This window comes from Neofelis nebulosa, chromosome 8, assembly GCF_028018385.1.
Source record: "Neofelis nebulosa isolate mNeoNeb1 chromosome 8, mNeoNeb1.pri, whole genome shotgun sequence".
NCBI lineage: Eukaryota > Metazoa > Chordata > Mammalia > Carnivora > Felidae > Neofelis > Neofelis nebulosa.
In genome coordinates, this window is record NC_080789.1 from 77,680,926 (window position 1) to 77,706,575 (window position 25,650).

At 38.3% G+C, this 25,650-nt stretch overlaps 1 protein-coding gene across 11 annotated transcripts in view; it reads right to left on the minus strand.

Moving 5' to 3' along the window:
* Nucleotides 1-25,650, minus strand: part of FGD4 (FYVE, RhoGEF and PH domain containing 4) — a 253,092-nt gene that overhangs the window by 96,370 nt on the left and 131,072 nt on the right. For 10 of the 11 annotated variants that reach the window (XM_058743131.1, XM_058743133.1, XM_058743132.1 and 7 more), the window contains exons 2-3: nt 11,541-11,693; nt 2,355-2,538 (exon numbers count right to left, since the gene is read on the minus strand). In XM_058743131.1, coding sequence (XP_058599114.1) covers nt 2,355-2,538; nt 11,541-11,693 — 337 coding nt within the window. Of the gene's footprint in view, nt 1-2,354; nt 2,539-11,532; nt 11,694-25,650 lie in introns of all 11 variants that reach the window. The other variant, XM_058743140.1, reaches the window with a different exon arrangement.

The window sequence follows — 25,650 nt, forward strand, 5'->3', positions numbered from 1 at the left end:
GTAACTTGGCCTGATGAATCTCTATTCCACAAAATGCTAGTCTGAGTTGTAATAACTGGGGTGAAACCTGAGAGCTGCACACACTGTAGGTGCATGGACATCACTCAACAGGAAATACAACTTCCATTCAAGTCCTGTAGACTCAATGCAACGCTAACCCATTCACACACTTTTAGGGCCAGTTCCTACTAGTAATACCTCACTAAGAACAGACAATTGTTTTTTAAAACTGGCAGCAGACTCTGCTATAAGTAACACCCCTTCACCAGATTTGCCAAAATGCTCACGTTACATTCTATCTACACTTAAAGCCAGTTTGCTTAAAATGTCCTAAGCCACAACATCTCTCTTTAGATACAACCTTCAAACTTTGCATCAAAAAATGACTTTGAATCTGTGAGGTTTGAAAGAGTCAAAGAAAACTGGTATTAACAGGTGGAAAAACTACGTCCATTTTGTGTATGGGCAGGAATGCAAACAGCTGGGTTACCAAAATGGTGAGAATCAGAAGGCTCAACCTGTTAATACTGACCCACTCAGGGCTTTCTTTCTTTTCTTTTTTTTTTTTTTTAATCTTTTTATTTAATGTTTATTTATTTTTGAGAGAAAGACAGAGCATGAGCGGGGGAGGGCAGAGAGAGAGGGAGACACAGAATCCAAAGCAGGCTCCAGGCTCCGAGCTGTCAGCACAGAGCCCGACGCGGGGTTTGAACTCACCGACCGCAAGCGAGATCATGACCTGAGCTGAAGTCGGACACTCAACCGAATGAGCCACCCAGGTGCCCCAGGGGCTTTCTAAAGCCACCCCCAGACCAGGTATGCACTACAGACAGGGGTCTGGGCTCCAGGCCTTCCTGATATTATGCAGTCACTGGATTTGGCCCTGGGAATCTGCACACGTTAAGGGTCATTCTCTGTGCTACTGAATCAACTTGCCCTGAGGAAAAAAAAATTTAACTGTTCTTTCCTAAATCATTCTAGTAAAGATTACTATAACTTAAGGTAGCAAAGGTATTAAAATTCCTACTTCAGAGGGAAAGATGTTGAAGTTTTAGTGTTTATGACTCAAGTTCCCACAATTGATTGGGAATGAAAAATGAAGACAGGCTTCTGGACTCCTTTTGTCAAGAACTTGTTACTATAGTCTCATTTTATTTTAAATGTTTATTCGTTTTGAGAGAGAGAGAGAGAGAGAGAGCGAGAGCACAAATTGGTGGAGGGGCAGAGAGAGAGGGAGACACAGAATCCAAATCACCCTCCAGGCTCAGAGTTGTTAAGCACAGAGCCCGACATGGGGCTCAAATCCACGAACCACAAGATCATGACCTGAGCCCAAGTCAGACACTTAACCGAGTGAACCACCCAGGCACCCCAGCATTTTAAATGAGGGACATTGTAGTTTTGCACTTGGTCACAATTTTCAGAAGATTTTTGAAGTATTTCCAAGCTATGATCCACTATATAAATAACAATACATCCTGCAAATAAATCATGAAATCACCCAGTGGGAAACCATTCCCAAGTATTACACCAGAATAAATGGAAATATTTAGCTTCAAGGATGAAAGGGAGGCTATATATGTTGCTTAATTAAATACAGACTTTTGGTGACAGATAAAATTAAAATCCTTCTGACAAAATTTTTTTAAAAAACTTCTACTTACATCAGTGATGGGCATTCCAAGAAAAAGCAACTGAGGTCATATATGAGTTTATTTTTATCTTTAAGTGAGAAATACACTTTTCACCTACTTTTTTTGAAACATTAGGACTAAAGAATATAAAATTGTATCTAATAAATGCAAAACTGAGCATGCATTTTGCTGCTGGCAATATCTCCTCCTTACAAAGGAGGGAAGAGAGGGGACTAGGGACTGAATGGGTACTGAAGACTCCTCTTAAATAAAGTGGGTCAGAAAGAAGGCCACAGAGATGGCACAGGCCGGCAGAAACTACATGCACAAACATACAAAGTGAGAAACAAAGAGATAGAGGCAAACTCCTGCCCTTCCGACCCAGACATCTAGCCACAAACAGAAGGATGCAATGGAGTAACCCAGAGTGACACAGGCAGATACAAAGGAAATGAGAGAGTGTATCTATTGATCTATATAGCACACAGCATGATAAAAAAGCTTCTGGCACAGAGTGCTACACACCGGTCATATACAGAAAATGGTAATTCATATTAGGGCAAGTTTAAATATTTTTAAAATTTACTCTTTCCAAAAGCCTACCAAACCTAGTAGAATAAAATACTTTTGAATTACAGAATCTATTACTCTATCATCTTAAAATGAAACAAACAGCTTTTCTCTCCCCACGTCCTTTTCCCATTGTATATTAGCTCTTACCTGCCTCCTTCAAAGCGACTGATGAGATCAGATACCTTGCTGGGTTTTTCTTTTGAGACACAAGAAGCAGAGGCAGGTTTAACTTCCTCCATCCTTGGTTTTGCACTAGATAAAGCTTTATGCCTGGGAGTTTGGTGTATATTAGACGAAGGTGGATTCTGCAGATGTAATGGCTTTGGAGGCACTGTCGACAAAAAAATGAAAACAATTGAATATTTCACTAAGATGTGTTCCACAACAAACGTATTTCATATCTCATGCAAAAATCTTCAGCATTATCAAGCTTCTGTAAAGGGGTCTGTCAAGTCTGTATTGAATCTTAATCAACAGACTTCCATCTATCTTAGACATTCGCTATGTCCTGTGGAAATCCCATCTCCAAGAATCAAGCGGTTCTTTTAATTTTAGGTCATTTTAAATATGGCTTTATTAAACATCTAAGGATCTATATATTTCTATGACCTTCCCAAGTCTATTAGAGATAACACAGCAGTTATTTATCTAAACAGAGAAAAGAAAGTACTAAGTTTGAAACTAATTCCCAGGGATACACTGCTTGCTACAAAACAGATTTTCTAACAACAGAGTGATAAGTAATATACCAGAATCCAAAGCTAGTAAATTAGACATAAAAGCCAACAAAACAACATCAAACAACAGTAATTACTGTAGCATCTTCCCATTTAACAAAAACTCCTTATCTCATTTGATCTTAGAGGAAATCTTTTGCATCACAGTCCTTTGAGGTAGGTAGCGTTATTCACCTCTTATGTCTATGAAGGCTCAGAGTGGTTAAGTGATTGGCCTGGAGGAATAAGGCTGATCTGATTCCATGACTGGTACCCAGACTCTAGCTCCTTCCTCCTCCAGCACTGCTCCTCATCACACATCCAGCAAAAGGGGTGATAGGAGTTCTACTAGTATTGTCTGCTATGTTAATTGTTGCCTTGTATTAATACACCACAGATTCGTTGCTTACTACTAAGCCCTTCCCTCAGTTAACAGATCATTTCCTGAAATACTAAAATCCACAGAATTTCTCTTAACAGATGAGGAATTCTGTAGATGAGAAAATATAATATGCCGTAAGTGCTTTACCAGTATAGGAATTACTTCAGTTTTGAAAATCAATATACTTTGCCTCTTAGATTAACATTCTGGGCAAAGGATTATAGAACATGTATGTATTTTTCTATAACTGGTTCTAACAAATTAAATAAAATCATCTTTTTTCTTTTTTTAAACGCTTCTCCTAACTTCCAGAAGAAGGGAGGAGAATCATGTCTCCTAATTACATGCCCCATTTTCCCCCAGCTGGTTATCCTGGTTTTTAGTCATCTCATTTCTTCTATAAACTTGGCTAGCTGACAGTTGCCTGATGCTCACTGGCCCAGATGTCATCATTTCTATGCCAGTTATCAATTCTTTCAGAGAAGAAGAAAAACATATCACAATGAACTAGAGGTAGAATAATTAATTCACCTCATTCCCTTTTGAGGCAAGAAGAAAATCCCAATTAAAAAAATGATATGCTTCTTTTATATGGAAATAGAATTATTTTCCAAGATCTGCTCAGTGGGGATGGTTAAATATAGTATCCATTGAAAAAGAAGGGACTTAAATAAGTGTGACATTTGTCAATTTTAAGGAAAAATTTCCTGTGTAGAATATATACCAAAATAGCAAAGTAGGACAAGATCCCACCAAAAAAGCAGTTTTAATATCAGAAATAATTTCAACATTCCTAATTATAATATTCAAAAAAGGGAGTGAATATGTTCTTTATAGCCCGGTAAAAATGGTTATATAAATATTGTTATGAAATTCTTGTAACTCATCCATCCAGAGTTTACTCAGTGAACATTACTTACTTATTACATATCAGACTCTCTTAGATGCTTAGAAAACTCAAATAAGATGATACATACCTAAATAAGTGTGACATTTGTCAATTTTAAGGAAAAATTTCCTGTGGAGATATATACATATCAGGCATTTTCCTGTCTCAACTATGCCTATCTCTTAAACTGTTTCAGAGGATAGTGTACTTTTTCTCCAAAGTGTTTATAATAAATTATTATGATTAGGTAGTCAAACAGTATTGCACCAACCAGAAATAAAACAGTAAGTATATTAGAGATATAAAGCTTTCTCTTTCACAAGATTGGCATTCTGTGAGGGTAAGAAACAAGTTTATTTTGATCACAAATATATTCATAGTAACCGCATGCACAGTGCTTGGCAGATTTGTGGAATACACGAAGGAACAAATTAGTGTCATCAAGGAGTTCATCGTCTAGTGAGGAAACAGCTTAGCGATGTTGGGAAAGGTGGGCATTGGGGTGTTTTAGAAGCACAGAGGAGGCATCTATCTCAGCAAAGGGAGACAACCCAAATGGAAAATAAAGTAAATATGCACATCTTAAATAAAAGAGTACAAATGTTACAGGTATATGACAAAAATCTCAAGATGATACATGAATGGCTAACGTGTCAGAAACACGGTCCTAGGGGGAAATAATGTGTATTTTGGTCAAAAATTGTAACTGATGTAAAAATGACTGTCTTTCCCTCCCCCACCTCCTCTCTCATCATTTCTCATCTTTCTTTTACCCAACTTCCAAATGCTTTCTGGACATCTCCTCGGTGTTCTATCAGCACCTCCAGTTCAATCCTGAAACTTAACTTACTACTTCTTCCCGCTGTAGCCCAAGGGATGTAAAGTAAGAAAAACAGTGTTCAACCTCGCTAATAATTAGGGAAATGAAAATTAAATTTAAAATACGATTCTACTTCAGCACCATCAAGTTAACAAAAAAATTTAAATCTGACAATACCAAATGTTAGTGAGGGAATCAGACAATATGAAATCTCACACATTCTGGGAGGGAGTATAAATTTACAGAACAATTAAGAACTTGACATTTCCAGGGGCGCCTGGGTGGCTCAGTCGGTTAAGCGACTGACTTCAGCTCAGGTCATGATCTCACAGTCCGTGAGTTTGAGCCCCGCGTCGGGCTCTGTGCTGACAGCTCAGAGCCTGGAGCCCGTTTCAGATTCTGTGTCTCCCTCTCTCTCTACCCCTCCCCTGTTCATGGTCTGTCTCTCTCTGTCTCAAAAATAAATAAACGTTAATAAAAAAAAATTAAAAAAAAAAAAAAGGACTTGACATTTCCAAAATATATATCCTACAGCAATTCTTACATATCTATACAGAGCTTTAAAAATTTTTTTTTTTTTTTTTAATTTTTTTTTTTCAACGTTTATTTATTTATTTTTGGGACAGAGAGAGACAGAGCATGAACGGGGGAGGGACAGAGAGAGAGGGAGACACAGAATCGGAAACAGGCTCCAGGCTCCGAGCCATCAGCCCAGAGCCTGACGCGGGGCTCGAACTCACGGACCGCGAGATCGTGACCTGGCTGAAGTCGGACGCTTAACCGACTGCGCCACCCAGGCGCCCCCAGAGCTTTAAAAATTTTTAAATTAATTCAGTATTACTGAATACGTATTAAGTTCTATCCACTTGATCTTAACAATGAGCAAAGGAAATGAAACAAAAAAGTCCAATAAGTAAACCATATATGAGAAGGTGGTGAGAGCTAAGAAAGAAGGGGGAGGGCTCAGAACAAGATTAAAGGGATCTGGAATATGGTAGGAAGTGCAGATTGCAGTATTAAGTAGGGCATTCAAAGGGGGCCTCTTCGAAAGGTGCAGATTTGAAGAAGACTGGAAGTTGGGGGAGTTACCTTGGGAAGAGCATGCCATCAAGTAGAGAACAAGCTAGAGATAATAGAAGCCAATGTGACTGAAGTCAAAGCAGCAAACAGGCAAGAGTAGGTACTGAGGTCAGAGGGAGGGCATGATAATGTAGAATCTTGAGGAACACTGTAAGAATAGTGACTTTAAGTGAAATGAGAAGTCGCCACAGACTTCTGTGAAGACAAATAACATGACAGGACTTCTGTCCAACTGTGTCACTCTGGCTGCAATGTTGACAATGCAGAGAAACAGGGTAGAAGCAGGGAGAAGGGTCAGGAGAGTACTGTGGAAATTCAGCCAAGAGCCAAGAGTACTTAGAAGAAGGCAGTGAGGAACGTTGGTTTCCAGGTATGTTTCAAAAGCAGACTTCCTGGGACAACTGGGTGGCTCAGGCAGTTAAGCCTCGGACTCTTGTCATTGGCTTAGGTCATGTTCTCACAGTTGTCAAGCCCTGTGTGGGGCTCTGTGCTGAGTGTGGAGCCTGCTTGGGATTCTCTCTCCCTCTCTCTCTTTCTGCCCCTCCCTTGCTCATGCTCTCTCTCTCTCTCTCAAATAAACTTAAAAAATAAATAAATAAAAGTAGACTTCCTGGAAGAATAAATGTGAGGTATGAGAGAAAGAGAGAGGAATCAAGGATGACTCTGGAGACCTTCAGCCTGAACCACTGGAAGGATGGAATTTTCATCAAGGGACAAAACAGGTAAAGCAATTTTTGGAGGGAAGATCAGCAGTCCAGTTATGGACATGCTAAGTTTGACATTATCTAGTTGACTATAAATAAAATGGGCTTATTACAGCCAATTTTACAGACCATAAGTACAATAAAACAATTTACTTAAAAATTTCCAACCATCCAGGGGCGCCTGGGTGGCTCAGTCAGTTGAGCATCCCACTTCGGCTCAGGTCATGATCTCGTGGCTTTTGAGTTCGAGCCTCGTGTTGGGCTATGTGCTGGCAGCTCGGAGCCTGGAGCCTGCTTTGGATTCTGTGTCTCCCTCTCTCTGCCCCTCCCATGCTCACACTCTGTCTCTCAAAAGTAAGTAAACATTAAAAAAAATCCAACCATCCAAAATAATTACTGAACATGAAAAAAAACCCCAAATTAATAGTTTAAATTTGGGGATTACCAGAAGATTTGGTTACTCTTATTTTACTTACTATGAAAAACAATAGTTGGCTTTTTTTTTTTTTTTAAAGTAAACCCTACACTTAACATGGGGCTTGAGGCGCGCCTGGGTGGCTCAGTTGGTTAAGTGTCTGACTTCAACTCAGGTCACGATCTTGTGGTTTGCGGGTTCAAGCCCTGCGTCGGGCTCTGTGCTGACAGCTTGGAGCCTGATGCCTGCTTCGGATATTGTGTCTCCTTCTCTCTATGCTCCTTCCCCATTTGTGCTCTGTCTTTCAAAAATAAATAAACGTTAAAAAAAAAATGGGCTCAAACTCATGACCCTGAGATCAAGTGTCGCATGTTCTACCAACTGAACCAGCCAGGCGTCCTATATAGCTGGCTATTAATGCATTATACATTTATAAGATATTATACTTTAAAAATGGGACATTACACATAGAATGCTTTACTTTAAGAGCAAATGGAATAGGTTTGAGTACTTTACATTTACTTAAATTATTTAGGCAATAATGTTTCAAAGTTCATGATACTTTTTAAACATTAAGGTTTAATGATTGATAAGTGATAATATGTAGACTCTATCAAAATAATTAACTATGGAGAATGTTGTGGATCAAAGCTCCTAAGAGAAAAAGAACTATTAGCTTTAATTGCCAAGGAAGTTATTTTGAGTTATGTCTAGCATGGCAGGAAATAGGCCAATATTAAAAGTGGTAAACAAGAATAAAGACTTATGTTGGAAGTTGCTCAGTAATTTATTTGTTTGAGTGGTAGGATTGGTATGAAGTGAATAAACCATTGTTTTCCAAGGCTTTAGGGTATTTCTGAGGCTGAGGCAAAATAAGCCCTAACTATTGAAGGAATCCATTTCAAAAGCTACAGGCTCTTACTTACATTCAAATGTAAGCTTATGTCATCTAAAATTTAGCACTTTTATTGTTTTAAAAACCATAATTCTTCAAAAATACTTGTTGGTATTTAATTGATATAATGACATGCAACATTATTTTCATTTCAGGTGTATAATATGATCCAATATTTGTATATATTGCCAAAGGATCACCAAGGTCTAATTAACATCCATCACCACACAGTTAACATTTTTTTTTACGTGATGAGAACTTTGAAGATCTCTTCTCATAGCAATTTTCAAATATACAAAATCCAGTATTATTAACTATAATCACCAAGCTGTACACTATATCCCCATGACTTACTTACTAGTAAACACAAAAATAGAAACCTGATATTGTTCCAGACACGTTAGTATATAATCACCATGAATAAATGTATTTAATATTGTGCTTCCTTTTAAATATCACTAAAATTGGGGCACCTGGGTGGCTCAGTCAGTTGAGCGTCCCACTTCGGCTCAGGTCATGATCTCATGGCTTTTGAGTTCGAGCCCCGTGTCGGGCTCTGTGCTGGCAGCTCGGAGCCTGGAGCCTGCTTTGGATTCTGTGTCTCCCTCTCTCTCTGCCCCTCCCCTGCTCGCTCTCTCTCTCTCTCTCTCTCAAAAATAAACATTAAAAAAATTTAAAAATAAATAAATAAAATAAATATCACTAAAATAGATTGTAGCTATGATATTATTAGCACTCCACATGAGGAAAAAAAACCCACATTTATTTATGAGCTCTTTTGAGGATCCAGATCAGAGTTTCTCAAACTACTGACATTTCATAGCTGATAATTCTTTGTTTTGAGGGGGCTGGCCTGTGCATTGTAAGACGCTGAACAGCATCCCTAGCCTCTGCCCACTAGCTGCCATTAGAAACTCCCACAAATGGTGTCAAGCAAAAAATTCTCTAGACAATACCAAGTATGGGCAGTGGGGTGGGGTGGGATGGAGTGGGTGGGCTGGGGTGCGGGGTGGGGCTGCAAAATTGTCTCCAGTTGAGAACACTTATCTAAAATAAGAATTTTCAGGGCCCTTGGGTGGCTCAGTCAGTTGAGTGTTGACTCTTGACTTCGGCTCAGGTCGTGATCTCACGGTGCTGAGAAGTCCTGAGATCGGTCCTGAGACTGAGCCTCGCTGCTTAAGATTCTCTCTCCCTCTCCCTCTGTCCCTTCCCCCACTCATGTGTGCACTCTCTCTCAAGAAAGAAATAAGCATCTTCAATTAAATTAAAATTACATAATGGAGCTTAAAGCGTCAGTAGGCTCACCATTCACGATTTGCAATTAAGTGGGAATAAAGATATCAGTGTGATAATCTCTTGATGTGTGCAGGAAGTCCCCATCATATCCCTTTGCTTTCTCCCCTTCAGTTATCCAAATATTCTTAAGAGTTTGGAGAAATTAAAAGTAAGCTTCTCTCCACTAGAGGGTGGAGAACACTTTCATTTGGTCAATAAGTAGTCCTCAATCTCTTTGGCAGCTGATCTGACAATACCAAGATGTAGCCTTCTCTCCTGAATGTTTTTCTCTATATGGCACACATTCTTCCAAGTCTTAAGCAAAGAACAGCAGAAACAAAATAGAGGAAACGTGGTAATGGAGCAGGGAGCCAATTCAACAAGTGTTGCTGAAGGCCTGCTCTGCTATGGAGGGACTGGCAGTACAAAGGCAGAAGAAAACTAAGATGGACGAGTGAAATATATTCTAGGTCAGACTGCAATGAATGCGAAAACACAACATACGTTTGAGGAAACACAAAATATCAAGGGTTAGGGTGGGGTTAAAATTTTAGCTGGGGAACTAGGGAAGGGCCAAACAATGAGTGAGAGTACTTTTAAAAAGTATAATGTTCTCTAAAGTCATTTATTTAAAATCTGAAAATAGTCCCTATAGTTATATAAAATTATATTTATTAACCCATATTCAAAACAGGAAGTAAATATGTATTTAAATATCAAAATACTAACTTCTATTAAACTTTCATTAAGCTACAAACAGCAAAAGCAAGCTCAAGTGTTGTCTCTCTAAAGAATATGATTATTTTGGCAAATAGCTCAGGAAGGACACTTGTGTAATTTATCTGAATGAACTATGAAAAACAATGAAGTAATGCATCTTCCCAAAAAAGACTTTATTAAATAATGAAATTCCTGTTTGTGATCTGGGCAATTACATAAAACTGAATTGCATTCATTTTTTATAGTCTTACCTCATTTGATCTTTGTCAGCTGAGGTCTAATGAGCAAGAGGGAACCTTGTATTTTGTAAATAAAATAGCTTAAATCATGCTCAAAAAAAGTCTATGTTCATATTCATATGAATTATATAGGGAGAAATATGGCCAAAATAAAAAGCTATAAACTCATGAATGGACCATTCATCTGAAGCACCAATTATTTGACCTTACTTGACAGTCATACTTGATACGACTACAAATACAGCTACCAGTGAGAACAAAAAGGAAAACGTCCCATAATCTGGAAGATAAGCCCCTTTTAAAGGTCTCTTTCAGAAATCCTAAAAACATAAGAACTTTAAAGAGTAACAGTCACTCTTTTATGATAGATTCTCTATAACACTTTTTTCCTTGCAAGAACAGGAAAGAGACCAAAGTTAATACAACATAAATCAAAATGCTCAGCATTTGGTATAAATAAAAATTTATTCGTCAGAAACTACACATTAAATCATAGTAGAGCTTAGCTTTGTGTTAACGTTTCCAAAGGCCTTACTGTGTACCATCAAAACTGTAATTTTGTGCTTCTCACAGTTAATACCTGGTTCACCAGAAATTTATTGCTAAAAGGAAATGGTTCCTGAACAAAATATTCAAAGATTTCCACCATTATAATTGTTTCCTCCCCTAGTTGGCTGCTCAATTCCTGAATGGATGAGCCATTTATTTCAATTTCTGTGAAGCCTTTTCAAGCCCCAGTTCCTGAACAGTAGAAAATCACATTTACTAAGTATGTTAAGCACGGTTTTACAATGATCTGTTTCACAGATCCTCTCAAATCTAGCAAGGCATACTGACTTTCTGACAGCACTCATTCATTTGTCACATATTTATTATGCAAATAGTAAGTTAGGCCCTGTACGAGGTCAAGCATAATACATGAAGTGTCCCTGTAAGGGGACAGTAATTCCAGCAATGAGAAAAGAACCCTAAGAGAAAAAATGTATAAGGTGTTTTAGGAGCAGAACAAATACCCAACTCTGCCTGAGACTGATTTTTTTTTCCCCTGAAAAAAATAAATGCACCCAATTCCTCCCATTGAAAGCTTAAAACTCTTTCTTAGTCATTATCATTCTTCTGGATAGCCTTCATCAATGAACAAAACACCCAATCTAATTAAAAAAGAAAAAGAAAAAGAAAAAACAACCCACCAGCATACCTTGTGGCTTTGGACTTGCAGCTGAGTGTTTTGCTGGCGTTTTTCCATTTATTCCCTGAGCCTCTTCATCAGATACATTCTGATCAACCCGTGGGGTTGTGCTGCTTTTCACACAAGGTGGAACTAGAGTGATCTTTGGACAGGTACTGATGCCTGGGAGAGTTGAAAAAGAAAGGACAGGTAAATACAGAGGTGGAGCACAGCTATGTCACATGACCTAAATTCCTTTTTATCCCGTAAAACAAAAACAATCACAGTTACAAGACTAAGCATAGAAATATTTTTCCCATGTGTACTGGCCTTGACAGAATTTCTTGGGAAAGATCTCATTCCATGTGTTGAGAAACCTCGGTAATGCACGCTGACAGAGATCGAGCCCCTTCCTCCCCCACCACACACACACTCCCTCTCTTCCTCCCTCCCTTCCTTTCAGGGCCACAGAAAGGGCAGAATGCAGCTGCTACTGGTGAAGGAGAAGACAGGAGGGCCCCAGCATTAATCTGCTGAAAGCTTTCCTTTCCAGCAGCCAGTCACCAGTCATTGAGTGACTCTAAAGAACAAAGCAGGAAAGCACCAACATGACAGCTGACCTAACGACTCTAGAAGAACGGCTCGATGAATAAAGAAAAAATACATATACCCTTCCCTCACTCACTAGTTTACCAGAGTCCAGATCTACGTCTGTAAGCTAATACCCATGTTTTCAACAAAAGGATTATACCGATTATACTGTCATATTTATAGCTCAAAACTCTAAAATGTCGATACTGAAAGGCATCACGAGACCAAGATGTAGAAAAATAGATCAACTTTTTGAGTCCTGATTTAAGAAGTTAATTGTTAAGTTTCAGAGACTTTTTAAGAAATCGTGTGCCAGTGCTTTCTCTTTATACTACTCAAACTTTCCTTTCTTCTAGTTGACATAGTGATATTAACAATAGACTAGACCCTGCTTAGGAGAAAATACAATTTCTACCAGGGAGATCATGATCCATTTAAGAAACTATCATTGGTTTAAAAACAGAGTTTCATTTTTACAGAATCCAAATAACTAAAAACAAAACTAGGAGAGATAAAAAGCCTTAATTATTCAAAACAAGAAAAGCTAATAAAACCCAATCAACTTTTTACTGAGTAAAAAAATTCCCTTTTATTTCAATTGATTATTAAACAGTATTGATTAAAATCTGCACATACTACTGCTTTATTTTCTGCATTCTCCTTGAAATTTATCTTGGTAAAATAAGTTTTAGAAGATATTAACAGTTTTAAGTATTGTCAAGAAGTTTTAGAGACCCAGTGCTGAAACAAATTAAGTGGGTTTTCATCAGACACCCTTCTGCTAAAATGAGCTGCTGGCTGGATTAAACATTCTTTAGCCAAACAGAAGGCTTTGAATGCAAGATCTAGAGATTATTTGACAGCATATTACTGCAATTGTAAACAGAAGAAATAAAAGGTTGAATCTTTAAATGTGTGAGCCTATCTACTTTTTTAGAAGAACTGGGTGAAGTAGGCAAAGTCTATCTCTAAAATCTGTAGCATGACATCCAGCCACTTAGTCTTTTAGGAGCATTGGGATGTTGGTTCCACAGTGATCTCAAGGATGGTTTGGTGGTTCTAAAGGCCACCTTCTGGGGTCTGGAAGTGTGGCCTTGAGACAAAAGAGTGAAAAGCCAGAGCTTAGCTCCAAATCAGAGGCAGAAACTATAACGCAATTGTAAAATGAGGCACTGAAAGAATGTGATCTATAGCAACAAATCTATAAAAAGAAGGCAGTTAATGGGTTAAATGAGAAAACGGGAGGATACTGAATCTTTGAAAAATAGATCAACACTGTTACACATTAAAAGATGACACCACTTTAAGAATTAGCCTATTTAGAAACAAAAAAATGTCTTGAATAAATAATAACTTGAAATTAAAAACTAGGCAATTTCCTGAGAGCAAACTTTTAAGGCATGATGTGTTTTATGCAGGTGTCATATTTATTAGAGAAGATTTCCCACGAATGTGCCAAAATGCCTGCAGTAAGAGATCAGCAACATATTCTATTTTCTTATAAATCCATTAAAGTCATGTTTATAACATTTTTTTTTTTGCCAGTGGCAAAAAATCTACAGCCAGAAACTTGATTTTAGATCATTGCTTAATACCAGTCTACAAACTTCAGCCACTATCACAAAGTATGAAAATATGGTTAAAGACACAGAAAACACATTTTTAAAGGGTTAAGGGGGGAAAAAAGGGCAATGACAAATAGGCAACAGAGACTAGTTGTGGCTGCAAAGCCAAAAATATTTACAGTATGGCCCCTTATAGGAAAAGTTTGCTGACCACTGCTCTAAGTCAGACACATCATGGTAAAGAAAATGTGCCATAAAAAAGGACCATTTTATTAAATGCTCATCTTCTGACACTTTGGAATAGCAATACAAAAGAAGACTTTTGAGTGTCTATGACGCACTCAGCCTACTCACATTTGGAGACAGTTCTTATTTGGGTGCCAATTGCACAATACAGAACTGAAACCAAAATTGTAACCAGGTGGTCCACCCATTCAAGAAATTTTATATTAACTTTTAGATTCCAATTTACCAAGAAGGTGATTAAACAGTTAATCTTGGGCACAAATACAACTAGTTTACGTTATGTTAGTGTGGGGGAAAGTGTCCTATTTAAAAAATGTCTCCTCCTGAGTATTGGTAATCCAGTTTCAACCACTGGTCCTACCCATTTTGCATTCCTCTTTGGGTTACTAATTTACGCTTGCTGGGTCATATCTTCTGTAAGGAATGTCTAGACATAGGCTAACTGCAAAAGTCTTCAGATATTCTCGATCCAGCCTCATCTTTGCATAAGGCTCCCTGTTCCAACTGGTGAGGTTGCCACTACAGCTTAAGTTTATCTGTCTTCTTTTGTATCATATTTGTGAGTGGCAGATAATGACTAGTTAGGGTGACTTTGTCTCCTATTTGCAAAATTTTGTTCTAAGCTGTTATACTTTGCCAAATCATTCTTGAGTGGCTTTTTCACATCTTACTCTTTGGCTATCCATTCCAAAGCAAAGTCCACTCAGTTCTCTGATTCTTCATGCCTGATCTCTTGCCATAGTACCACCCATGCCCCCAGGCAACATTGTTATGACCTTGATATGGCCATGTCTACACAGCCTCAACCATTCATAACATCTCTTCCAACTGCACCACATCTCTAGCCCGTAAAAGCTCGATGGGCTTCACCCCTTGAGACAATAGGATCTCTTGGATTTAAGAGGACAGAAGCAGTTTTACAGGGAGTACACATTTTTCAGGAGTACGCTATACAGAGTAAAGAGATACCTTAAAAAAAACTTAATTTGAAATATTCCTAGATTTACAGGGAGCTACACTCAGGTTCCTAAAGTTAGCATCTATTACAACACACTTATAAAAACAAGTCTTATAAAGACAAATTTTTCCACTAATACCCTTTCTGTTACAGGATCTGATCCAAAATATCACACTGCATTTAGTTTTCATTGTTTCCTTACTGCACCCCAACCTGAGTTACTCAGTCTTTGCTGGTTTTGTAGGGCATTAGCACTTTTGAAGAGTAACAGTCAAGTGTTTTGTACAATGCCCCTCAAACTGAATTTCTCTAATGTTGTCTCATGATTACATTGGGTTTATGGGTTTGAGGGCAGGACATCACAGAGGCAATGTGCCCATCTGTAAACAGTATTACATCACTGCATGTTATCAATGTGACTATCACATTCGATACTAACTTTGGTCCCTGGGAAAGGTGGTGTCTGCCAGGTTTCTCCACTGGAAAATATTATAAGACTTTTTTTTAAGATTTATTTTGAGAGAAACAGAGAGAGAGCGAGATACAGAGAGACACAGAGAGAGAGCTCGTGAGCATGAGCAGGGGAGGGGCAGAGAGAGAGAGAGAATTCCAAGCAGGCTCCGAGTTCTGTCAGCACAGAGCCTGACACAGGGCTCAGACTCATGAAATGAGAGATCATGACCTGAGCCAAAATCAAGAGTCAGATGCTTAACCAACTGAGCCACCCAAGCACCCCATAAGACATTTTTCAACAGTGTTTTCCTATTACCCTTTCAAAAACTCCCCATTTGTCCCATTAGTTTGAGGAAGAGTCATTATCTCTCATGTGTTACCTAAAATGCCTAGTTTAAGAGATCAGCTAGTTTTTTGTTATTTATTTATTTATTTAAATAAAACTCATGGTTTACAACTCTTTAGCCAAGGGGAACAAATTCACTGTTAGGAAATTTATTTTAGAAAACTATTTGTTTCCCAAACTTCTGGAGCTCCATAATAAACTCTCCAGAAAAATGATAAGCAAACTACAAAGGATCTTAGAAAAGAAAATATGATCAACAGTTTCAGAAATTTCCTTGGACCTAGGAATTCTACCTCTAGGAATTTAATGTACGGAAATAGTCCTGAATGTGTAAAAGTATATGTACATGAGTAGTCAACCCAACATTATGGAAAATATACATAGTTGTTAAAAACAGAAAAAGAAAAATAAGACTGGGAAGATCTCTAATTAGTATTTATTATTAAATAAAAGACAAATATTATAGAAAAATATGTATAGTAGGATCCCCATTAAAAATGAAGATACAGGGGCACCTAGGTACTCAGTCGGTTAAGCATCTGACTCTCAGTTTCAGTTCAGGTCATGATCCCCTAAGTTCGTGAGTCTGAGCCCCACATCAGGCTCTGCACTGACAGCACAGAGCTGCTTGGGATTCTCTCTCTCCCTGTCTCTCTGCCCCTCCCCCACTCATATTCTCTCTCTCTCTCTCTCTCTCTCTCTCTCTCTCTCTTTCTAATTTTATTTATTTTGAGAGAAAGAGAGAGAACACAAGTGGAGAAGGGGCAGAGAGAGGGGTGGAAAGGGAGAGAGAGAATTCCAAGCAGGCTCCACACCACCAGTGCAGAGCCCAATGAGGGCCTTGAACTCGTGAACTGCGAGTTCATGACCCAAGCTGAAGTCAGAAGCTTAACCAACTGAGCCATCCAGGTGCCCCCAAAATAAATAAACTTAAACACACACACACACACACACACACACACACACACACACACACACACACACACAAATGTGCCTAAATGCATTAGAGAGGGATGTCAGTAACATGGCAAACTTAATTTCGGGAAATGAGAGTAGGAAGAGAGGATGAATAGGAACTTTCATGTTTTGCTGTCTGTACAGTTGAATCATTTAAACGTTTTATAATGAAACTGTGCTTATAAATTACTTACATAAAAGATAAAATCTATGAAAGTTACCAAATATGTGTATTAAAGATTGTTTAAAAACATATCCTTTATGTTTCCACACCTATGTTCACAGCAACATTATTCAAATAGCTAAAGTATGGAAGCAACTCATTGACAGATGGACAAATATACATGCAATGGAGTATTATTCACTCTTAAAAAGGAAGGAAATCCTGATACATGCCACAACATGGATATCTTTAAGCTATTATGCTAAGTGAAATAAATTAGTTTAAAAAACACAAATATTGTCTGGTTCCACATATCTGAGTTACATAGTCAAAATCAGACAGAAAGTAGTGTGGTGGTTGCCAGGGGTTGAGGAGATGGGAGAATGAAGTTACTATTTAAATTTTTAAAAAGTATTTATTTTTGAGAGGCAGGGAGAGACAGAGTACACGCAGGGAGGGGCAGAGATGGAGAGGGAGACAAAGAATCCGAAGCAGGCTCCAGGCTCTGAGCTGTCAGTACAGAGCCTGATGCAGGGCTCAAACTTACAAAGCGCGAAATCATGACCTAAGCCGAAGTCAGACGCTTAACCTACTAAGCCACAAAGGTGCCCTGGAAAGTTACTATTTAATGAGTACAGTGTTTCATTATAAGATGAAGACTTCTGTGGCTGGAAGGTGGCCATGGTATCACTGCACTTAATGCCAACGAACTATATGCTTACAATGGTTAAGGTGGTAAATTGTATGTGTTTTTAAAAATAATTTTAAAAGCTTTTAATTTAAAAAGTTTATCACTTGCTTAACGAAGAAAAGGTGAAGAAATATTAATACATTCAAGTTGCCTACTTCACATCTCTAGTGTGTCTAAGAGCTAGCTCACACTCCACATACCCAAATCTGACATCCTCACCTCTCAACACTCACCCCAAACCACTATCTTCACAGTCTTCTCCACATCAGCTAATGGCAGTTTCACCTTTGCTTAGGCCAAAAAGCTTGGAAGCATTCTCAAGTCCTCTTTTTCTCTCTTGTTCAACATCTTATCCGTCAAGAAATTCTGCCAACTCCACCATCTACCATCACCATTCCAAGGCTACTATTCTGGCCTAACTTACCATAAACTTCAACTGGATGAGAGCAAGACCCTCCAACCTGGTCTCCCTACTCCTACCCTTTCCCCCAGTATAGTCATACTTTCAAACAGGACCAGCGAGAGATCCCTTTTAAAAACCAAATCAGATCATATCACTCCTATGCTAAAAATTCTCCAATGGCTCTATATCTCACACAGGATAAAAATGCATCTCCTTAAAAGGGCTGACAAGCACTACATGATCTGGTCTCAGTCCCTTTACCACTGACCTCATTGCTAGTATTGCCCCCTTGCTCATTCTATGACAGTCATACTGGTTCCTTGCCGTTCTTCAAACAGGCCAAGTACACCTTTGGTCTAGCTACTCTCTGCTGCAATGCTTTCCCCACCATGATAATTGCTGGTTAACTGCTTTGTCTTCTTCATAACTTGGCTCAAATTTTTTTGTCAATATGTACTATACTGACCATTCTCTTTAGTGTAACTGCTACTCTTATTAGCTGTACAGTTTTTTATCCCCCATAGCACTTACCACCTTCTAAAAGCCCACATTACTGAGGAAGGCAGTTTAAGATGTCAGCATAGGAAGACCTGAACTCATCTCCCACACAACAAATTTACAGCCAACTGTGAAATAACTCCCCCTGAAAAAGACCTTAAAACTAGCTGAACATCTCCTCTACAGTAACGGATAATTAGGCCACATCAATACAGGTAGGAGAAGCAGAGATGGGTCTCACCAAACACCCTTCCCCTGTCGTGGCAACTCACAACTGGGAAGGATGTCACAAATACGGAGTTTCTCCTTGTGGAGCAACATGATGTGCCTCACATCAGGCACTTTAATCCTGGGGACCTACACCAGAGAGATGAGGAGCTTTCAAAGTAAGTGGCTTTGAAAAACAACAGGGCTTACATCCAGAAGAACATAGGGCTATAGGAAATGGAGATTCCACTCTTAAAGGGCTTGCCTGCAGACTCACTCACCCTGGGACCCAGCACAAAAGCAGCAGTTTGAAAAGCACCTAGACCATATATGAATGAGATTCACTTGGTAATCTTAGAGTATCTGCCAAAGTGTTGTTAGGACTCTCTCTACGGACAGATGCACTGGTGGGTGCCATTTTTGTACTCCCCTCAAACCTGCTTAGAACAGGTAGGTACACCCCACACAGGGATGCCCCTTGAGCATCTGGCTCTGGTGCCAGAGATGATTGTGTTTCTGGTCCTAGCAGGTCTGAAACATTGGAGTGACAGTTCTTGGTGGGCTACTACCTCTAGAACACTGCAGAGATAGCAGTCCAAAACACAACCTTGTGTGAAAAAGGATTATTTACTTGTCCTGGAGCTTCAGTTGGATGGGTACTACATACCTAAAGGACATGCCATCCTCTCAGGGAATGTAGGCCAGGGAACATTACCTTTTTGTCCTCCCTTGGCCTTGCCATAGCACACCTGCTCCTCCCAGAAATGACCACATTGCTTGGTCTGGAGGCCAGCAGGGTTTAGGATTATGGTCCCGCAGGACTGTATATATTTGCATATCTTAAAAGCTGCTGCCTGAGGGGTAAGTTTTCAATTAGCTTGAAACTGGGGCTGACTGAGATCCCACATTCTGTAAGACTCAAAAGGCTAGCGACTCCCTCAACAACTGTAGCCTATCAGGAATAAATCACATTGCTTAGGCAATCACAAAATTTTGAGAAATAACAAAGGGTAAGGTTACCAATAAAGTTCATCATCTATACAGGCAACTCATCCAAGACTGAGAGTGATAGGTGTTTCACCTAATACACAGAAATGAAAAGAGTCAAGCAAAATGGGAAGACAAAGGAATATGTTCCAAATGAAAGTACAAGATATGCCCCTCCCCCCCAAAACCACTTAATAAAAAAGAGAGAAGTGATTTACCTGATAAAGAGTTCAAAGTAATGGCCATGGATAAACACATTAGAACTTTAAAAAAGAGTTCAAAATATAAGTAGCAAACAGAAGTCACAGATCTGAAGAATAACAAATAACAATCACAGAACTGAAAAATACACTAGAGACGTTCAACAGCAAAGTAGATGAAACAGAAGAAAGAATCAGTGATCTGGAAGACAGAGCAATGAAACCTCACCCAAACAGAGCAGCAAAAAGAAAAACTTTAAAAATTGAAGATAGCTCAAGAAACTTATGGAACAACAAGCAGATTAACATTCTCATTATAGATGTTCCAGAGGAGAGAGAAAGGGTCAGAAAACTTTCCTGAAGAAATCATGACTGAAAACTTCCCTAACCTGGGGAAGAAAATAGATATCTGGATCTAGAAAGCACAAAAAATTTCACCCTGCCAAAAAAAAAAAAACAAAAAAAAAAAACAAGCCCAAAGAGACCCACACAAAGACACATTATAATTAAAATGTCAAAAGTTAAATAAAGAATCTTAAAAGCAGCAAGAGAAAACATAACTTGTTATATATACAGGAACACCCATAAGACTATTAGCAGATTTCTCAGCAGACAGTTTACAGGTTAGAAGGGAGTGGCATCATATATTCAAACTGCTGAAAGGAAAAAACTTCCAACCAAGAAAACTCTATTCAGGATTTAAGGAGAGATAAAGAGCTTTCAGACAAACAAAAGCTAAGAGTTCACCACCACTAAATTGGCCGTACTAAAAATGTTAAAGGAACTTTAAGCTGAAAAGAAAGTACATTAATTAGTAAGAAGAAAAGAATAAAAACCTCACCAGTATGGGTAAATATATGGTAAAGGTAGTGGATTAATCATTTATAAGGCTAGTATGAATTTAAAAGGTAAAAGTAGTGAAAATAATGATAAGGGATACACAAAATAAAAAGATGTAAAATGGGACATTAGAAATGTAAACATGGGGGGCAGGGACTAAAAATGTGGTTTTAGAATGCATTCACAAACCTAACTTCTTATCAATTTAAAATGGACTGTTATATGTGAGCATCATGGCAACCACAAAGCCAAAACCTACAGCAGACATACAAAAGATAATAAAAAAGGAAATCTAAGCATAATACTATAGAAAGTCATAAGAGAATAAAGTCATAAGCCAAAGAGAAAACATTCCCAAACTCATTATGAAGCCAGCATAACCCTGATACCAAAACCAGACAATGACAACACACACACACACACACACACACAATTGGCTAATATCCCTGACGAACAGAGACGCAAAAATCCCCAACAAAAATGATAGCAAACTGAATTCAACAATACATTAAAAGGATCATACATCATAATCAAGTGGGATTTATCCAGGGATGCAAGGATGGTTCAACACCTGCAAAACAATCAATGTGATAATGCGATATAGCACATAACAAAATGAAAGCTAAAGTCACCGTGATAATCTGAATAGAGAAAAGGCATTTAACAAAATTCAACATCTATTTATGATAAAAACTATCAACAAATTGGGTATAGATGGAACGTATCTCAATAGAATAAAGGCTGTATATGACAAGCCCAGAAGTAACATCATACTCAATGCAGAAAAGTTAAAAAAGTTTTTCTTTAGATCAGGTACAAGACACATATGCCCAATCTTGCCAGTTTTATTGAACATGGTATTGGAAGTCCTAGCCAGAAGAATTAGGCAGGAAAAAGAAATAAGACATCCAAATTGGAAAGGAAGAAGTAAAACTGTCACTATTTGGAAACATGATTTCATATACATAAAACCCTGACAGCTTCCCGAAAACTGTTAGAATAAACAAGTTAATACACAAAAATCTGTTATATTTTTATATAGCAACACCAAACTATCAGAAAAACTAAGAAAACAATCCCATTTACAATTGCATCAAAAAATAAAATAGTAGTAAGCTTAACCAAGGAAGTGAAAGACTTGTTCACTGAAAACTATAAAGCACTGATGAAAGAAACTGAAAAAGACACAAATAGATGGAAAGTTATTCTGTGTTTGTGGATTAAGCAAATTAATAGTTAAAATGTCCATTCTATCCCAAATAATCTATAGATTCAATGCAATTCCTATCAAAATTACAATGGTATTTCTCACAGAACAATCGGGGTGCCTGGGTGGCTCAGTTGTTAAACATCTGACTCTTGATTTCAGCTCAGGTCTTGTGCTCATGGTTTGTGAGTCTGAGTCCCTCATCTGGCTCTGTACCAATGGTGTGGAGCCTGCTTGGGATTCGCTCTCTGTCCCCTGCCTCAAAATAAATAAATGAACTTAAAAGAAAGAAAGAACAACCAATTCTAAAATTTGTATGGAACCAAAAGAGATCCTGAAGATGTCAAAGCCATCTTCAAAAAGAACAAAAATGGAGGCATCCCCTTCCCTGATTTCAAAGTATATTACAAAGCTCTAAGAATCATAACAGGATGGTATTGGGATAGAAACAAAACACACGGATCAACTGAATGGCATGGAGAGCCCAAAAGTCAACTCATACATATACTGTCAATTAATTTATTTTTTTTATTTTTTTTTCAACGTTTTTTATTTATTTTTGGGACAGAGAGAGACAGAGCATGAACGGGGGAGGGGCAGAGAGAGAGGGAGACACAGAATCGAAAACAGGCTCCAGGCTCCGAGCCATCAGCCCAGAGCCTGACGCGGGGCTCGAACTCACAGACCGCGAGATCGTGACCTGGCTGAAGTCGGACGCTTAACCGACTGCGCCACCCAGGCGCCCCTGTCAATTAATTTATTACAATGGAACCAAGAATATACAATGAGGAAGGACAGCCTCTTCAATAAATGGTCTTGGGAAAACTAGACAGCCACTTGCAAAAGAATGAAATCGAACCACTTTCTTATACCATATGCTAAAATGAACTCAAAATGGATTAAAGACCTGAAACTATAAAACTCCTGAAAGAAAACATAGGTGGTAAGCTCCTTGACATAGGTCTTAGCAACATTTTGGCTTTTTTGGGTTGTATCCAGTTTTGTTTTTTGGATCTGACACCAAAGGCAATGGCAACAAAAGCTAAAATAAACAAATAGGACTACATCAAATTAAAGGCTTCTGCACAGTGAAGGAAACCATCAACAAAAATTTAAAAAGCAACCTACTTAAATGGCATACTAATTGTTATTTAAAAAAATGAAATCTTGCCATTTGTGACAACATGGATGGACCTTGAGGGTATTACACTAAATGAAATGAGTCAGACAAGGACAGATACCATATGACTTCACTTATCTGTGGAATCTAATAAACAAAATACTTGAACAAACAAAATTCAAAGATACAGAGAACAGGGTGGGATAAAAGGGTAAAGAGATTCAAGAGGTACAAAATTCAGCTCTAAGAGAAGTCATGGGAATGCAATGGTACAGCACAGTGACTACAGGCAATAATGTATTGCAAACTTGAAGATAAGAAAGTAAATCTCAAAAGTTCTCATCACAAGAAAAAAGCTGTAACTTTGGTGAGGTATGGTAACTAGACTGACTGTGGTGATCATTTTGTAATGTATACAAATGTTCAGTCCTCATGCTGTACACCTGAAACTAATATATTGTTATATATCAATTATACTTCAATTAAATTAAATTAAATCAGTACAACATTTATTTTGTTTATTGTCTGTGTCTCCTGCTTAGACTGTAAGCTGTGAGAAGGCACTGACATTTGTTCGGATGTATCCCAGGAACATCACCTGCCACACAATAGATGCTCAATAAATAGTTTTGAACAAATGAGCTCTCGAGACCTGAGGCAAGTTTCTCTTCATTTGCCTACATTCTTAGTTTCTAATTCAAGAGAGATATTTTCTAAATTCCAACAATAAGTAGATACATAGCTGTTTTAGAGCCCATGCAAAATTCGAAACATTTCCATTCTTATCTCAACTTTTAAACATTGAAGGTCATTTCTACACAAATTCTAAATACTGGGGCACCTGAGTGGCCCAGTCGGTTAAGCATCAGACTTCAGCGCAGGTCACCATCTCATGCTTCATGAGAGCCGGCTTTGGATCCTATGTCTCCCTCTCTCTGCACCGCCCCCCTCAAAAATAAAAATAAAAATTTAAATGAAATAAAATTAACATTCTAAAAAAAAACCAACCAACAAATAAACAAAAACAACCAAATTCTAAATACCTAGGAAAAACTTTTACATAAGTAATCTTTCCACAACCCAGCAACAGACTTCTAAACATCTGGAATTGTGGAACTATCCAGATGTCTTGACAAAAACAGCAGCAGCTAAAAATCCCAGTAATCGACTCAAATGTTTCCATCCATCATAATCTGTAATTTTATTTTCATTTACTCGAGTCGCTAAAATGCACCATAGGCTGCCAATGTTTCAGACTTATGATGATGCTACCTAAAATTATAGAATTTTGTAATTGCCAGAAAAAGCAGATTGCTTGAGGTCTTTAAAGTTCAAAAGCAATATGAATTCAAACTAAGTCTTGAAGGTAGTAACTGCAGATATTTGATATTTTTCAAGGCCCCATAGCTGGATGTGCACAGATAAAATGTGTAATATGTGTAAAAAGGCAATTGTGATGACTGTATTTTTCTTAAGCAAATGCAACATTGCATGTATGCAATGAGATCAGAGAAATGTATAGCCTCTAAAAACACAAACATAATTTGTTTTCAAAATAGAAATACTTTATGTTTCTGAAACATGCTCCATAATTATTTACCGATTTCTTTCTCCTATGTATAAGGAAAGAAAAGGATAACTTTTTTTGGAATGTTTATTTATTTTTGAAACAGAGAGAGAGAGACAGAATGCAAGCAGGAGTGGGGCAGAGAGAGAGGGAGATACAGAATCCAAAGCAGGCTCCAGGGTCTGAGCTGTCAGCACAGAGCCTGACATGGGACTCAAACTCACGAACCGTGAGATCATAACCTGAGACAAAGTGGGACACTTAACTGACTGAGCCACCCAGGCACCCCAAAAGGATAACATTTCTAAAGAATGCTTTGTGGTCCCTTAAAAGTTAGAATTCTGTTAGATTAACTGAAACAAAACCACATAAGCTTGTCGAAATTCCAGTACTGAGTAGATTACAGCTGAGGCCCATGCCTATAGTGCCTATTATGGAGCTGACTACATTTTATCACCCCAGTTAAATGTTGGCCTAGGAATCTGTTTCCCTTTTCAGTGTGACCATTTGTTAGGTCCCATGAATCCCTGCACAGCAGTGCGAAAGTACACATTCCATGATGACTTCCGGATTGGAGCTGGCGCAGTTCTGCAGAGCCTTGGCATGGTATTATCTTGGAGACTGAACTTCCTCCAGCAACTTTCTGCATCAGGAAGGGAGCTGGAGGTAGCTCTTCCACCCCTAAAACCATGGTCTGATGTTCACTTTTTGATTATATTCAAATAAGAATATTGGTCAAGATTGTAGCAAGCTCTGGCTATTTAAAGCACAAAGATTATTCTGTGTCTGCAGCCATGACTAGAGCGGAAGGTGGGAGTAAAGAGAAACCACAATCAATTACATGTGGGTTTTTTTTTTTTTTTTTTTTTTTTTTTTTTTTTTTTTTGCCTACTTGGAGAGGGTGGTTCTAGCTGACACCATCCAGAGTTGGAAGAGGTCCCCAGCCTGCTGTGCTTCATCTGATAAACTGTTTTCAATTTACAATAACACCCATTTCTTAGCTCCTTCTTTCTACTGCAAAGGGTAAGCAGATGGATTAAAGTGGGCCCTAGATTCATCTAAACACCCTGCATTACTGTTGTGCCAAAACTTTGGCATACTGATTATTGTAAATAAAAATTACTTAACAGACAGCCTGTGC